This window comes from Mesocricetus auratus, unplaced genomic scaffold, assembly GCF_017639785.1.
Source record: "Mesocricetus auratus isolate SY011 unplaced genomic scaffold, BCM_Maur_2.0 Super-Scaffold_100007, whole genome shotgun sequence".
NCBI classification, from domain to species: Eukaryota; Metazoa; Chordata; class Mammalia; order Rodentia; family Cricetidae; genus Mesocricetus; species Mesocricetus auratus.
In genome coordinates, this window is record NW_024429191.1 from 52,527,999 (window position 1) to 52,545,030 (window position 17,032).

The following is a 17,032-nucleotide window of genomic DNA, read 5'->3' on the forward strand; positions in this document are numbered from 1 at the left end:
AAACTTCATAAGCACCAACTATGTTGGTTTTAGTTTGTGAAATGGAAAATAAGTGTTGCTGTCTTAAACTTCCCACTTAGAAGTCTCTTCCTTACATGCTGGATAATTGCTGGTTTGTGCTTTTCTTTTTTAATTTTTTTTCATGAATGAAAGACAGGTTTTTCTACTTTGAGATAAGACAATTCTGTTACTATTGGGTCGAAGTTTTAAATTTAAATAGTTTGTTTTGTGGTAATTTTATTTTTATTGGGTTAAATAATATTGATTGGTTGATTTTAATGGTAACTGTATATAGTATACTGGAAACATAGTGCTTTTAACAGAATCTTGGATGGCAGTAAGGAAATCCGGAATAAAATACCTTCATTAGTGCAGTTTACTCATTGGGTGCAATTTTACAAAATTATCAAGTGCAACTATCAAAGACAGAAGGGAATTTTCTTCTTACAAAGTAATCTGGCCAGGGCTCCCGTCATGTCCCTGTTCCTCAGGCTGTAGATGAAGGGGTTCAGCATGGGAGTCACCACTGTGTACATCATGGCCATTACAGTCTCCTTTACAGTGGAATTATTAGCTGATGGACATAAGTAGAGACCAATAATTGTCCCATAGAACAGTGACACCACAGACAGATGTGATCCGCAAGTGGAAAAAACCTTGCAGATGCCTTGAACAGAAGAAACTTTAAGAATGGAGGAGACAATTTGTGCATAAGACACAATGATGAGAAGGAATGGAATGAAAATAACAAGTCCTCCCATGATAAATATCATCAATTCATTAACATGGGTGTCAGAGCAGGACAGCTTCAGCAGAGGAGATATGTCACAGAAAAAATGGGGGATCACATTGTCCTCACAGAATGACAACCTGGCCATGAGCAGGGTGTGCAGCATGGCATGGAATGTGGTCAGCACCCAGCACAGCACCATCAGACTCACACAGAGCATAGGACTCATGATGCTGGTGTAATGGAGGGGGAAGCAGATGGCCACATAGCGGTCATAGGCCATGGCCACAAGAAGGAAACTCTCAAGGTCTGCAAAATATAGGTAAAAATACAGTTGTGCCAGGCAGCCTGCATAGGGGATGGATGGGATTTGGCTCTGCATGTTCTGCAGCAATTTGGGCATTGTGACAGAGGAAAAGCAGAGGTCAGAGAAGGACAAGTTGCTGAGAAACAAGTACATGGGTGTGTGGAGATGGGAGTCTAGTAGAATGAGGATGATGATGATGAGGTTCCCCAGGACAGTGGTGAGGTACATGGCTAGGAACAGGGCATAGAACAGGTGCTGGTGCTCTAGGGGGATGGGCAGGCCCAGGAGGAGGAATTGAGAGATGACAGTTTGGTTCCCTTCTGTCATTTTCTTCCTCCTGGACCTTTAAAGGAGGAAGACATAGATCCTTAGAAATATAAATAAACATAAACAGAATTATGGACTGTTTTTGATTATTTTAAAACAATTCGTGTAATAACCATAATAATAATATTATAATATCTTTAATCACTGATGATATTTTTCAAAAGCCTCCTTGTGTGTTTCAGTATTCTATCATTTCCTAAATATATTGGTATTAGCTTCAACGACACAAAGCATGTTAGGTTCTTCTCTTACATGTATGAATGTCCATCATAGGCAACTGTTATTGGCTCTGTTCTCTTAGTATCTCTTACTCATTGGTGGTCCTTAGGATTCTGAAACTTTATATTTAATAATTCAATGTTTATATGTATGTATAAATGCATATATGCATGCATGTATGTACACATGTATTTGTCTATGCAAGTAACTTTAATTGACATCTGAAATTCAGCTGTGAAGTTTGTGTCACATTTATGATGATACCCTGCTGCTTAGTAGTTGCAGTTTCTTGGATATGTCATACATATATCAACAAGGGCAGCAGATACAAATGAACCCCATGATCCCACTTTGCTCTTTCCCAACTTGCCCCTGTTCTGTTCTCAGTTCTGTAAAGGGGGTACTGTGGACTCAGTTCAATAAAGGTGGCACTGGAGAACTGATATATCCAGTGCCCACAACGTCTGATCAGATAAGAAATGTGACAATTTTATTTCTCTTCCCAGCATTGTCAATCTAGCAAATCCTGTAGCTCCTCTTCATCCTTCTGCTTCATCCATTCATTGATTCAACACAGTACTCCAAGACCAGGCTTGCAAAAAGATGTTGCCTAGAATGTGTTTACAAAATTACCAATGTTTTAATCATTGGACCTTGTATATGATGAACCTCAGGCAATCAGCTAAAGGACTCAACATCCTTAACATTTCCCTTGTTCAAGCCAACTTTCAATAATATCTAAAGCTCTCATCATGTTCACAAATGATGCCTCATTACCTGAGCTATGACACACCTTCTCACATTTTCTTGCTTCCAGCAGTTTACACTTGCTGTTTTACTTGCCTATAATTTCCTCCTCTCTTTAGCCCCTTCACCTATGTTATCCCCCATTTATATTTACTAGCTATTATATTCCACTTGCTAATAAAAAAACTGTCCACACCAGATTTAGATCTGTTACCATGTTCTCACAGCATTCTTTGTTCCTATCGCATTGCTCAACGATCCTGAGCACTGATTCACTTCGGCTGCCCCCAACCAGATTGTGCACTACATGCGGGAGAGCCAGCCTGTGGCATAGTATTTCTGTGTGTGACCAGTGTTCAAAAAGTTTTGTTGATTGTGTTTCAGTCTGAGGCAGGCACTTTAAATGTTAAAAACTACAGATCCCTACTGAATTAGAGCCAATATCCACACTAAATCTTGTGGTGATATATTATTTTTAGACTCAGTATTCTGTAGGCAAAGACAGGCAGAACTTTCTGAGTTTGAGAGCTGTCTGATCAACATAGAGTCCCAGGTCAGCCAGAGAAACACAATGAAACCCTGTCTCAAAACATACTTCCCACATTAATACTCACTAGACTCCATCTTTTACTATTAATTTTGCCAATAGGCAACGAGACTATGTTTTTGTATTTATAAAAATTATAGGGATAGATATGATGTGCTACTCTGTTAAGTAATGGTGATGACTCAAAATTCAATTCTTATGTTTTATCTACAAGAATTCATGTCATGACTAACTTATTTGTGAGTTTGATTAGATTCTGGCACAGATTTTAGTGAAATTCAAATTCTAATGTTGGTAAGAATGCAGGTTTTCAGTGTCATTAGCGTTTATAACTGCAGACTCAAAGTAGAGGAAATTGCCCGCTTCGATGTGATTAGCCTAGTGCAGTTAGCTGAAAATAAAAGAATAAGTGTAGCCTCCTGAGTAAGAACTATACCTCCAGACTGCCTGTGTTCAAGTGTGCAACCTTTTCCCAGCCTAGGGTTTCGCTGCTGATTGGTCTTGAAGACAGACATTAATCATTTCTCAGTATCCTGAGGGCTTAAAACAACATATCCAGACTAAGAAACACACACACACACACACACACACACACACACACACACACACTTTCTTCTTGACTACACCAACAATCTCCGTGTCTTAAAGATAACACAGAGGGCAGATAAAGATCATTAGGGAACTGTAGAAGCCATTTCTTTAAGTAGTGTCACTTAGCCCACTGCTGAGGTCTTCACCCTGCAGACTGTGTTTAATGAAGATGTCCTCAATGATTGTATGTGTGAACATTGCATGGTGACACATAAAGAGAAGAAACATGTAGAGAAAAAACCATGCTTCATTATATAAGATTTCATGTCATGATTAACTTATGTTAGACTAGGTTCTGATACTGATTTTTGGTAAAATACTAATTCTAATGGTGCTATGAAAGTAGGTTTCAATGCCATTTAGAACAGAAGACCTGTGGTAAAGTAAATGTAGTTCCTCAAAATTCTACTTCCCTTTTAAATGAGGGTGACCCATCTAGAACAGGAATACATGTGGAGATCAGAAATCAGTGCCCTCACCTGTGGGTGCTGTCTTCAGTGATCCAGAGAGTTTCATATCTTTTTCAGCCATTAAATCAGTAATTCTCAACCAGGACAACACATAGGAATCCATTAGGAGATAGTATGATTCATATTAAATACAAATTACCTAGAATTCTATGAAAATGTAGAATGTGGTTCTGTATCTGGGATTCTACATTATAAATTAACCATCAGGTGATGATATCTGGGTGCTGGAGGAGGCAGCACTTACATTATCATGAAAAATACACATCGGTGAGTCCTATAAACTAAATTTCAATGATTTTTGATGGGAGGCTACCATAAGGTTGATTAATGCTCCACAGCAAAAATAAAAAAATATCTTTATAACTACAGGGCTGTTATGTTGATAGGGTATGATCTTAAGAGAATAATTGCATAGCTATTAATAAAAGGAACCACATTGTGAATAAAACATTACAAATGGCAAGCATTAATTCAAATACATCCAAGTTGTGGCAAAGTATCCGAAGATGAGGGATGAAAAATAAGGATATTATTATTTCTGAAAGATCCTCTTACAGAATATCAAATGCTGCAGGCTATTGAAACTCTTGTTTTAAAAAGACAGAAAAACATCAGCCCATTCACCCACCGGTCAACTCATCCAGAATATCTGAAGGTGATGCACTGTCCCTGATAAAATATCATTCTTCTCCTTGTTCACTATGCTCACAGGAAATAATTGTCTGTAGCCAATGCCTATATCTGCATCACCCCCTTTCCTGTCTCTCCTTCTATTTATCTCTGGGCTCTGTATCCCAAAGGACTCGATTAGAGTAATTATCCAAGACCTTTCTAGGACCAGTTCTTTCAGAGTCCTGTAGTTGTGACTGATTACAGTTATGATACTCGGGGGAAGGTGAAGAAGAGAACTCATAGGTAGATGTTTATTCATAACTTGTCCAAGGGGTAAGCTGCGCACCCATGTTTTTGGAGTCTGTATTTTGAAAAATAATTAGGAACTAATCTTAATAACTTATAAGATCATGAGAATATGAAAATGTACAGAAGAAGCCATTGGTTGCAATTATAGGAATATCACTGTGAAAATCATGTACTTTGGGAGTTTTCCCAATTGACATTCTTTAGTAAAATGTAAGGCTATATAAACAGCCCTCAAGATATATACATATTATGCTAAGAAGAACCAGAATTTATGACTCAACTTTCTATTCCTATCAATATATGTTAATGATAGGAATAAGAAAAATGTTTGATAAATTCCTTAAGATCATGTTTATCTTTCTTCAGGCCGACATACAAGAAAAAATATAGATTTCCATTTCTAATCAGTTGTTTTTGGTTCTTCACCTCTCTGAGAAAACTTTAATTGTATCTACCACCATTACCCCAACCTCTTTCTGTATCTGTATCATTACATCCTAGTGCCATATTCTATATCATGGCAATTGTGTCTGAAGGCATTGCTGACCATTGTAATCCCTGCCCTTTCTGTTTGTCCCCTGTGTATAACAATCCCTCTTCAACAATAGCTAAGTCTATAGGGACAGGAGATAAAAAATAATTTTAGCATATCTGAAAATGTGTGCCACATGACATCATAAACCAATATACTCAGGCTGTAGGAAACAGCTCATCCTTACCCAGAGTACACAGGAAGATGCCATAATAAAAGATGCCACTCTCCTTTATTCACTGTAGACAAAGGTTATAACAAGTTCCATAGTCATCCAATAAGTCTGCACTTCGGCTTCTCTCATATCCCCTTCCAGTTGTCCTGAGTCTAAGAGGCTCTGCATCACCGAGGAGTCCAGTAACTCATTAAAGACAGTAATTAGTCAGAACCTCAGTAGTATCAGCTTCCCCAGGGTCCTACAGTGGTGACTGATTTTCACCACCAATTACACATTACTACACTTAAGGGATTGTGGACTTGGAGAGAAAATCATGATTGGGTGCTTATTAGTTTATTTGTTCATGTGGGGTATTCTTTGTGGACTGAGGATGGAGGCATGAGGAAAGAGTTTGCAAAAAGCCCTAGAAATAATCAGAGACCACTGATTGATAGAATGTGCATTAGATATCAAAATTTTCTAAAGAAGCCACAGTGGCTTTTAAACACACACAATTAAGAAATGTTCCCAGGTAGCAAGCAGTCTGTCAGTGTATCTTGGCCTCCTGAAAAAAATGCTATATGAAGAATAGTCATATTTCTATGGTGGGTCAGACTTCTGTAACCAACTTCCTCTGTCTGCCAATATATTAAAGTCAGGAATTAGACAAAAGCTGAACTGGCCCAGACTATGTTTAATTCTAACTCTAATTAATATATAAAAGAAAGATCCAGATTCCCACCCCATTTGGTTACTCACTTTTCATCCTTTCTGCTTTAGGAAAATGTTGAAAACACTGCATCACCATCCTCCCAACCATTCTCTGTAGGCTTCACTTTATGTCATAATGTCATGTCTTATGCCCTGTCAATTGTCCTGAAGTGATAGATAACTTGTAGTTTCTTACTCCTTCACCAGATCATGTACATGGATTATCAGCTAGATTAGGTTCTGTACATAATGATACACTGCAGAGTGTCATCTGAGGGAATCTGTATTCTTTCTCACTGGTCTTGTATTTATTGGTTGTTAGTGATGTCTATTTTTGGATATGTAAATCTAATTTTGTATAAAGGCTTCTACAGGACTTAAATCATCCCATCTTAAATGTACATTTACTACACCTTAAACTCTACCATAAATCTCTTAGATTTCAAGAACACGTCTCAAAATGTAGAGGAATGAAAAAAATTCAAGACACAAAACCCAATAGCTCTTCTGCATACCAATAATAAACTTACAGAGCAGGAAATCAAGAAATAAAATCTCCTCTACACCAGTTTCAAAAATTACCTAGGTGGGGAACGATATCAAAAATGAAGAAAAAACAGAATCACCAATGGAAGAAAGCTGGGTTAAGCAACATCTAATTTGACTTATGTCCTGTTCGATAGGAAGGAATACATGCCTGGTACTCTAAAACTTAACCATCTACCCATGACTGGTGAGGTCATTGATCTTAGAGGAGAACCTACTTCTGTTCTTTACCAAAGTAGTGTAATGTCTAGCTACATTCAATATGCATATCCTTTCATCCACAGGTAAGTGTAGCTTGGGAACCTACCATAGAACCTTCAAAATGAGGCAGACAGAGACTATTATATAAATCCTTGACTGGTCAAAATGCAGACAACAACTGATTATGGTGCACCCAAAACATATAGATACATTTATAACACAATTCTTACACCTCAGATTCAGGATCATTGTGGAAGAGTTAGAGGACCAAGATACTTGCCACAAACAATGTTTTCCACATATGACAGAGATGCTGCACCTATGAAATCTCAACAATGTGGCTGTGTAACACAAATCAATAAAGAACCCAGAGACAGATATAGAGGTTCAAGCTGATGATTATAGAAGCAAAGCAGCCAAGATACCATAGAGTTCTTACCTGTAACAGGGATGGGGCATTCCAATTCTCAATGTGGCAGTAAAATGAATGCCTGATACTCATTACTGCTCCTATCATTAATACCTCTCTAGCGCCGGGACTAAAGGTGTGTGATCACAGGTGATGATTTCATCTTTGAATGACCTATTTCTCTTTAAGTCTGGATCAATCTTGTGTATATCTAGGTGTACTTGAACTCAAAGAGATCTGTCTACCTCTTAATCCTGAGACCTAGGATTAAAGGTGTGTAGTACCATCTCCTAGCTTCTGACTACTGGCACTAAAGGTGTGTGCCTGGCTTCTATGGCTTGTGGCTGACTTTGCTTCCTGAATCCTCAGGCAAACTTTAATACGTCGTAAATAATATATCACCACATGGATGCCAAAATAAGAACATCAAAATGACAACACCAGCTGACGTGCTGACAAAAATAGCTGGAGAGGCTCCCAGTGGGGGAACTGGGACATCAACCTATCCACAAAACTTGTGACCCAGACAAGTCCTGGCTGCAAGATGTGCTGAGGCAATGGAGGCTCAGAGCTCATTGGAGTGACTAACCAATGACTGATCTAACTTTTGGTCCAAGCCAGGATAGTGAGACCATGGATGTCCAGAAACTGTAATCTGGATGACACAGAAAAGAGGGGTACAAGCAAATACAACCTACCAAAGAAGGCACCAAAATTATTCCTAAAAACAAAATGAACAAAAACATCACAATGAACAAATGAAAACAAGAAAATCCACACGATAAAGAACACCAAAACAAAACACACAGAGAGCATCAACATAGAGTGGGAAACCCTTGGTGACCCTCCTAGGTTTGTACATTCTTCCTCTATCTGTTTCTCATGAGGTCAGAATGTGTCTCCTTTTGTACAGATTCTCGCTATGCCAAGCACACTTCAGAGATTTTCGTTTTATACTCATCAGCCTGTGTTTCCAAACAGATTCTGACTTATTAAATCCAAGCACCTAGCATAACATCTTAACTGTGTGTATTAAGACTTCCTTCCCTATTCCACATAATTGCCCTAGAAGTTCTCTTTCTAAGGAACTACTTGGGTCCCTGACTATGAAAGTGACCATGGTAATCTTTCCCTAGCTTTTCTTTCCATTGCGTCTGCTGCCTATATGCCAAAAGCAAGACCATGACTCCACTAAAGGCACAATATGCACTGCACAAATGCATGAACAGTGTTAGCTTTCCTTTTTCCTTGTTTTTTATAGGAAAGGAAAGAGTAAAGGGGCAGCTTTCGTAAAACACCTAATGTAAGAGCATAACCCATCAGCAGCAAACACAAACGACCATACACCAATACCTGAAACTGGGCAGAACACATGACTCTTCTGCCACCATCCAAATCATTTGTGTAACATGAAAGTCGCCACAGAAAACACATGGGAGGAATGAACATCACTGTTTAAGAACATTTCATCTACCAACGTAAGTGTCTGCCCTACAGCTGACCACTGACTGGCGCAAGGAAAGAAAAATGGCCCCCATTTACTCTGAAAACCTGAGAGGCTTAGTGAATATGGCATTGCCACAAACAGCACCAAGCACCCAACTGCAGAGCTTTGGGATCACTGGCCATCACCTTCTCTTCCAACATGCTTCCCCGGGTTCTGGGACCCCATGCATTTTGGCTCCTCAATTCTCCACCACCACTCCATAACTGCTTTCTTCACTAATGATTTTTCACCATTTTTGTTTCTTTGTGTTTCTTCTCTAATATTGGTATTTCTCCAGATTCTGCTGAATGCTCCCTTCTTTCTAAACATTCAAGATTCTCTGGAGTGCTTCTTATTCTTGAGTATTCAAGGACCACCTAAAAACACATCAAAACAGTGTTTCCTGCTCACCTGTCTGATGGGGGAAGTCCTTTTGTGTATATATCTCTATTATTGGTTAAAGAATAAAACACTGTTGGCCAACAGGAATGCTAGATAGGCAGGATTAGGAGAGAAGGAGGATTCTGGGAAATGTAGTCAAGAGTAGAGAGTCGCCATGTGATCCAGGGGAAGAGAGTATAGGTCAGGATAAAAAAAAGGCAATGGTGACACATGCCTTTAATCCCAGCATGGGAAAGGTAGAAGCCGTAAGACATGTGTGAGTTTAAGGCTGGCCTGGTCTACAAAATGATTTCCAAGATGGGCATAGCCACATAGTGAAACCCTTTCTTGATTAAAACTGGAAAAAGAGTAGAATTTGTCTATGATCTTATAAACCAAAACCATTACCCTTCCATATAGGATGGGAAGTCATTGAGCTTCATAGTAATCAGGCTGTGAAGCAGAATCTTGTCTATTTCCTTGACACTGTTATAAGAGTAAAATAAGTTTGGGTCTGTTGTGTCTTCATTCTCATTGAATTCTAGGAAGTCTTTACTTTCTTTTTTATTTCTTCTTTGACCCAGGAATGGTGCAAATGTGTATTATTCAATTTCTATGAGTTTGTAGGGTTTCTGCAATTTGTGTTATTGTTGAATTCTAACTTTAAGGCATGATGGTCTGATAAGATACATGGAATTATTCCAATTTTTTGTACATGTTGAGGTTTGCTATGTTGCCAAGTATGTGGTCGATTTTTGAGAAGGTTCCGTGTGGAGCTGAGAAGAAGGTATATTTTTTTGTGTTTGGATGGAGTGTCCTATAGATGTTTGTTAAACCCAATTTGGGTAATAACTTCTATTAGGTCCTTCATATCCTTGTTAAGATTCTGTATGATGGTCCTGTCTAGTGGTGAGAGTAGGGTGCTGATGTCTCCCACTACAAGTGTGTGAGGTTTTATATGTGCTTTGAACATGGATGGCTTTGTATTTGGGTCATAGATGTTCAGAATTGAGACTTCATCTTGGTTGATTTCTCCTGTGATGAGTATGAAGTGACCACCTTCATCTCTTTTGCTTGATTTTAGTTTAAAGTCTAATTTGTTAGATATTAGGATTCCTACCCTGCTTGTTTCTTGGGTCCATTGAATTGAAAAATCTTTTCCCAACATTTAACTCTGAAATATAACATCTGTCTTTAAAGCTGAGGTGTGTTTTTTCTATGCAGCAGAAGGATGAGTTCTGTCTCTGAATTCATTCTGTTAACCTATGTCTTTTTATGGGCAAGTTAAGACCATTAATATTGAGGGAAATTGATGACCATTGATAGCTCATTCTTTTTGTTTTGGAAAGGTTGTTGTTGTTGGAATTCCACCATTTTTTCTCTTGGCTGTTGGTAAAGTGGGATTATTTATTGCCTATGTTTTTCTGGTTGTAGTTATATTTTCCTTGGGTAGTAGTTTTCCTTCCAGAACTTTCTGTAGGGCTGGGTTAGTGGATGTGTATTGTTTAAATCTGGTTATGTCATAAAATGTCTTATTTTCTCCATCTACATTGATTGAAAGCTTTGCTGGGTATAGCAGTCTTGGCTGGCATCCGTGGTCTCTTAAAGTTAATAGAATATCTATCCAGGACCTTATGGGTTTCATAATTTCCATGGAGAAGTCAGGTGTAATTCTGATAGGATTTTGCCTTTATATGTAACTTGACAATTTCCCCTATATGTTCTTAATATTCTTTCTTTATTCTGTATGTTTGGGGTCTTGAATATTATGTGTCGAGGGGATCTTATTTGGGGGGGCACTCTATTTGGTGTTCAGTAAGTTTCCTGCACCTACATTAATATGTCTTTCTTTAGGTTGGGAAAGTTTTCTTCTATTGTTTTTGTTGAATATGTTTTCTGGCCCTTTGAGGTGGGTTTCTTCACCTTCTTTTTTATATTTTATTTTTAAATTTAAATTTAAATTAGAAACAAGGTTGCTTCATATGTCAATTACAGGTCCCTCTCCATTTCCCTCCCCTTCTCCTGTACCCTCCCACCAACCCATCCAATATCCCCCTCATTTCCTCCATGGGGGTGTCCATAGTCTGTCATTTCATCCAGGGTAGGGCCTAGACCCTCCCCCAAGAGTCCAGGGTGAGAGTGAATGTCTCATTGTTGGATGGGAGCCCAAAGTCAATTTGTATACCCAGGATAAATACCCCTGATTTACTATCCAAGGCTCAATAGATTACCTAGGCCTCCTCACTGACACTCACAATCAGGGGGACTTGATCAGTCCCATGCTGGATTCCCAGGCATCAGTCTGGGATTCAAGAGCTATCCGTTGTCAGGTCAGCCGTTTTTGGGGGTTAAACCAGCACAGTCTTAACCCCTTTGGTCATCAGTCCTCCCTCTCTGTCACTGGATTTTTTTGAGTTCAGCTCAGTGCTTAGCCGTGGGAGTCTGCCTCTGCTTCCATCAGCCACTGAATGAAGGTTCTCTCTGGCATGGGATTGTAGGCTGGCACTCCCCAGATCTATGTCTAAAATCCATATATGAGTGAGTACATGCCATGTTTCTATTTTTATGACTGGGTTACCTCACTCAGGATGATTTCTTCTAGTGCAATACATTTGCCTGCAAATTTCAGGATTCCGTTGTTTTTTTCTGCTGAATAGTACTCCAGTGTGTGAATGTAACACAATTTCTCTATCCACTCTTTGGTTGAGAGGCATCTAGGTGGTTTCCAAGTTCTGGCTATTACAAATAATGCTGCTATGAACATAGTAGAACAGACATCCTTCTTGTATAAATGGACATCTTTTGGACATATACCTAAGAGTTGAGTTGGGTGGGGGGTCTTGTGATAGGTTTATTCCCATTTTGGAGGGTTTATTCCCAGTATGGAGGAATCTCCATACTGATTTCCAAAGTGACTGTACAAGTTGGCACTCCCACCAGCAATGGGGGAGTGTTCCCCTTTCATCACAACCTCCCCAGCATGAATTTTTGTTGGTGTTTTTTGATTTTAGCCATTCTGACAGGAGTAAGATCGTATCTCAGAGTTCTTTTGATATGCGTTTCCCAGATGGCTAAGGATTTTGAGTACTTTCTCAAGTGTCTCTCAGCCATTTTAGACTCCTCTATTGAGAATTCTCTATTTAGTTCAGTCCTCCACTTTTTATTGGATCCTTTGGCGTTTTGGAGACTTGCTTCTTGAGTTATTTGTAAATTTTGGAGATCAGCCCTTTGTCAGATGTGGGGTTAGTGAATATCTTTTCCCATTCTGTGGGTTGCCTTTTTGTCTTGCTGACTGTGTCCTTTGCCTTACAGAAGCTTCTCAGTTTCAGGAGGTCCCATATATTAATTGTTGATCTCACTTTCTGTGCTACTGGTGTTATGTTCAGGAAGCTGTCTCCTGTACCAATTTGTTCAAGGGTACCTCCCACTTTCTCTTCTAAGAGGTTCAGTATGGCTAGATTTATGTTGAGGTCCTTGATCCATTTGGACTTAAGTTTTGTGCATGGCGATAGACATGGATCTATCCGCATTCTTCTACATGCCAGCATTCAGTTATGCCAGCACCATTTGTTAAAGATGCTTTCTTTTTGCCATTGTATATTTCAAGCTTCTTTGTTGAAGATCAGATGTTCATACACGTATGGGTTAATATCAGGGTTTCAATTCGATTCCATTGGTCTACCTGTCTATTTTTGTGCCAGTACCAAGCTGTTTTCAGGACTATAGCTCCATAATAGAGCTTGAGGTCGGGGATGGTAATGCCTCCAGATGTTGCATTGTTGAGTAAGGTTGTTTTGCCTATCTTGGGTCTTTCGTTTTTCAATAAAATATTGATTATTGTTCTTTCAAGGTCTGTGAAGAATTGGGCTGGTATTTTAATGGGGATTACATTGAGTCTGTGGTTTGCTTTTGGCAGGATTGCCCTTTTTACTACATTGATCCTACCTATCCAAGAGCATGGGAGATCTTTCCATTTTCTGAGGGCTTCTTTAATTTCTTTCTTTAAAGACTCAATATTCTTGTGATACAGGTCTTTCACTTGTTTGGTTAGCATTACCCCAAGGTATTTTATGTTGGTTGTGGCAATTGTAAAGTGTAATGTTTCTCTGATGTCCTTCTCAGCCCTTTTATCATCTGTATATAGTAGGACTACTGATTTGCTTGAGTTGATCTTGTATCCTGCCACTTTGCTGAAGGTGATAATCAGATGTAAGAGTTCCCTGGTAGAGTTCTTTGGGTCATTATGTAAACTATCATATCATCTGCAAATAGTGAAAGTTCAACCTCTTCCTTTCCAATTTGTATCCCCTTGATCTCATTTTGTTGTCATATGGCTCTGGCTAGAACTTCAAGTACAATATTGAAAAGGTATGGAGTTAGTGGACAGCCTTGTCTTGTTCCTGATTTTAGAGTAAAGTCTTCACCTTCTTATGCACCTATTTTTCTTAAGTTTGGTCTTTTCACAGTGTTGCATATTTCCTGGATATTTTGTGTTAGGGACTTTGATTGATGAATGTAATTCTCCTAGTGGACACTTGGAAAGCAGTCCTAAGAGGAAAATTCATAGCACTAAGTTCCCACATGAAGTAACTGGAGAATAGTCACACTAGAGAATTAACAGCACAATTGAAATTTCTAGAACAAAAGGAAGCAATCTCACTCCAGAAGAGCAGACACCAAAAAATAATTAAATTGAGAGTTGAAATCAATAAAGTAGGAACTAGGAAAATGATACAAAGAATCAATGTAGCAAAGAGTTGGTTCTTTAAGAAAATCAACAGGATAGACAAACCTTTATCCAAACTTACCAAACGGCAGAGTATGCACATGCAAATTAACAAAATCAGAAATGAAAAGGGAGACATAACAATGGACAGTGAGGAAATCCAGAGAATCATCAGGTCATATTTTGAAAAGCTATACAACACAAAATTTGAAATTTTAAAGGAAATGGACAATTTTCTAGGTAAACATTATGTACCAAATTAAATCAAGAACAGATAAGCAATTTAAATAGTCCTAGAACACATAAAGAAATAGAAGAACTCATCAAAAGTCTCCCAACCAAAAAAAGCCCAGAGCCAGATTGCTTCAGAGCAGAATTTAACCAGAAATTCAAAGCACAGGTTATACCAATTCTCCTCAAAATATTCCATGCAATAGAAGCAGAAGAGCCTTTGCCAAACTCTTTTTAAGAGTCTTCAATAACATTGATACCCAAGCCACACAAAGACACAACTAAGAAAGAGAACTTCAGACCAATATCCCTCACGAAAATTGATGCAAAAATACTCAGTAAAATACTGGCAAATCAGATCCAAGAACACATCAGAAAACTCATCTGCTGTGATCAAGTAGGCTTCATTCCAGGGATGCAGGGATGGTTCAACAACATATGAAAATCAATTAATGTAATCATCATATAAACAAACTGAGAAACAAAAATCACATGCTCATCTCACTAGATGCAGAAAAAGCCTTTGACAAAATACAACACCCCTTCATGATAAAGGACTTGGAGAGATCCGGGATAATAATAGGGAACATACCTAAACATCATAAAAGCTATATACAGCAAACCAACAGTAAGCATCAAACTGAATGGAGAAAAACTCAAGGCAATTCGTTTAAGATCAGGAACAAGGCAAGGCTGTTCCCTCTCCCCATACCTCCTCAATATTATACTAGAAGTTCTAACTAGAGCAATAAGAAAACAAAAAGAGATCAAGGGGATACAAATTGGGAAGGAAGAGGTGAAACTTTCACTATTTGCAGATGATATGATAGTTTACATAATGACCCAAAGAACTCTACCATGGAACTCTTACAGCTGATAAACACCTTCAGCAAAGTGGCAGGATACAAGATCAACTCAAGAAAATCAGTAGCCCTTCAATATACAGACAATAAAAGGGCCGAGAAAGAAATCAGAGAAACATCACCCTAAACAACATACAACACCTGGGGGTAACGCTAACCAAACAAGTGAAAGACCTGTATCGAAAGAACTTTCAGTCTTTAAAGAAAAAAAATTAAGAAGATACCAGGAAATGGAAAGATCTCCCATGCTATTAAATAGGTAGAATCAATGTAGTAAAAATGGTAATCCTGCCAAAAGCAATCCACAGACTCAATGCAATCCCCATCAAAACACCAGCACAATTCTTCACAGACCTTAAAAGAACAATTCTCAACTTTATATGGGAAAACAAGAAACCCAGGATAGCCAAGACAACCCTGCTCAACAAAGCAACGTCTAGAGGCATCACCATCCCTGACTTCAAATTTTACTATACATCTATAGTCCTGAAAACAGCTTGGTATTGGCAAAAAAAATATTCAATGGAATCGAGTTGAAAACCCTGAGATTAATCCACAAACCTAGGAACACCTGATTTTCGACAAAGAAACTAAAATTATACAATGGTAAAACATAGCATCTTCAACAAATGGTTCTGGCATAACTGGATATTGGCATGTAGAATACCATAGATAGACACATGTCTATTGCCATGCACAAAACTTAAATCTAAGTACACCAAAGACCTCAACAAAAATCCGTCCACACTGAATCTGTTAGAAGAGAAAGTGGGAGGTACCTTTGAACGAATTGGTACAGGAGACCGCTTCCTGAACATAACACCAGTAGCACAAACACTGAGATCGACAATTAATAAATCGGGCCTCTTGAAACTGAGAAGCTTCTGTAAGGCAAATGACAGAGTCAACAAGACAAAAAGGCACCCCACAGATTGGGAAAAGATATTCAGTAACCTCACTTCTGACAGAGGGCTGATCTTAAAAACTTACAAAGAACTCAATAAGCAAGTCTCCAAAACACCAAAGGATCCAATTAAAAAGTGGGGGACTGAACTAAATAGAGAATTCTCAATAGAGGAGTATAAAATGGCTGAGAAACACTTGAGAAACTGCTCGACATCATTAGCCATTAGGGAAATTCAAATCAAAGCAACTCTGAGATATCAACTTACTCCTGTCAGAATGGTTAAAATCAAAAACACCAATGACAGTTTGTGCTGGAGAGGATGTGAAGAAAGGGGAACACTCCTCCACTGCTGGTGGGAGTGCCAACTCATACAGCCAATATGGAAATCAGCATGGAGGTTCCTCAGGAAAATGAGACTCACTCTACCACAAGACCCAGAAATTCCACTCTTAGGCATATACCCAAAAGACACCCATTCACACAACAAAGGTGTCTGTTCCACTATGATCAACGCAGCATTATATGTAATAGCTAGATCCTGGAAGCAACCTAGATGCCCCACAACTCTTCAATAATACTAATGATTTAAACATTTTATGGGTCAGTTCCTATGATCTCACTGATACTGATACAGGAAAAGAATGAATGAACAGTTTATGAAGTAGCAGTTATTTTATCTTTCTCTTGACTTCATCTTCAGATATCCACACTTAACTTGATAGTTAATTAGTATAGGACCTGGACTATGACCTTCTAGCAATTTTGGCAAATTATACTTCTGAATATTTCTATGAATGTATTTACATTGTAATAAACATTTCAATTATTAATTAACATTAAATCAGAATAAAGTATTTCTAATCCTTCATAGAGTGACTAACTTTATATGGCCTATGGATAGAAGAAACAGAAAAACTGAGGTCTCCTTAGAAACTGCATCCACATTGCCTTGAATTTGAGACTGTACCCCCACTCTTCCCAAGGAGCCCAGTGTGTACATACTGCACTTACCAATTTCCAATT

At 38.5% G+C, this 17,032-nt stretch overlaps 1 protein-coding gene across 1 annotated transcript; it reads right to left on the reverse strand.

Moving 5' to 3' along the window:
• Positions 1 to 419: 419 nt before the first annotated feature.
• On the reverse strand, positions 420 to 1,364 carry LOC101824328 (olfactory receptor 1468). Its single transcript, XM_005067419.1, has one exon. It carries the CDS (start codon positions 1,362 to 1,364, stop codon positions 420 to 422), a length of 945 nt encoding a protein of 314 aa, XP_005067476.1.
• Positions 1,365 to 17,032: the final 15,668 nt, after the last annotated feature.

Coding starts and splice junctions, on each gene's coding strand:
- LOC101824328 (XM_005067419.1), bottom strand. CDS start 1,364: ATGACAGAAGGGAACCAAACTGTCATCTCTCAATTCCTCCTCCTGGGC.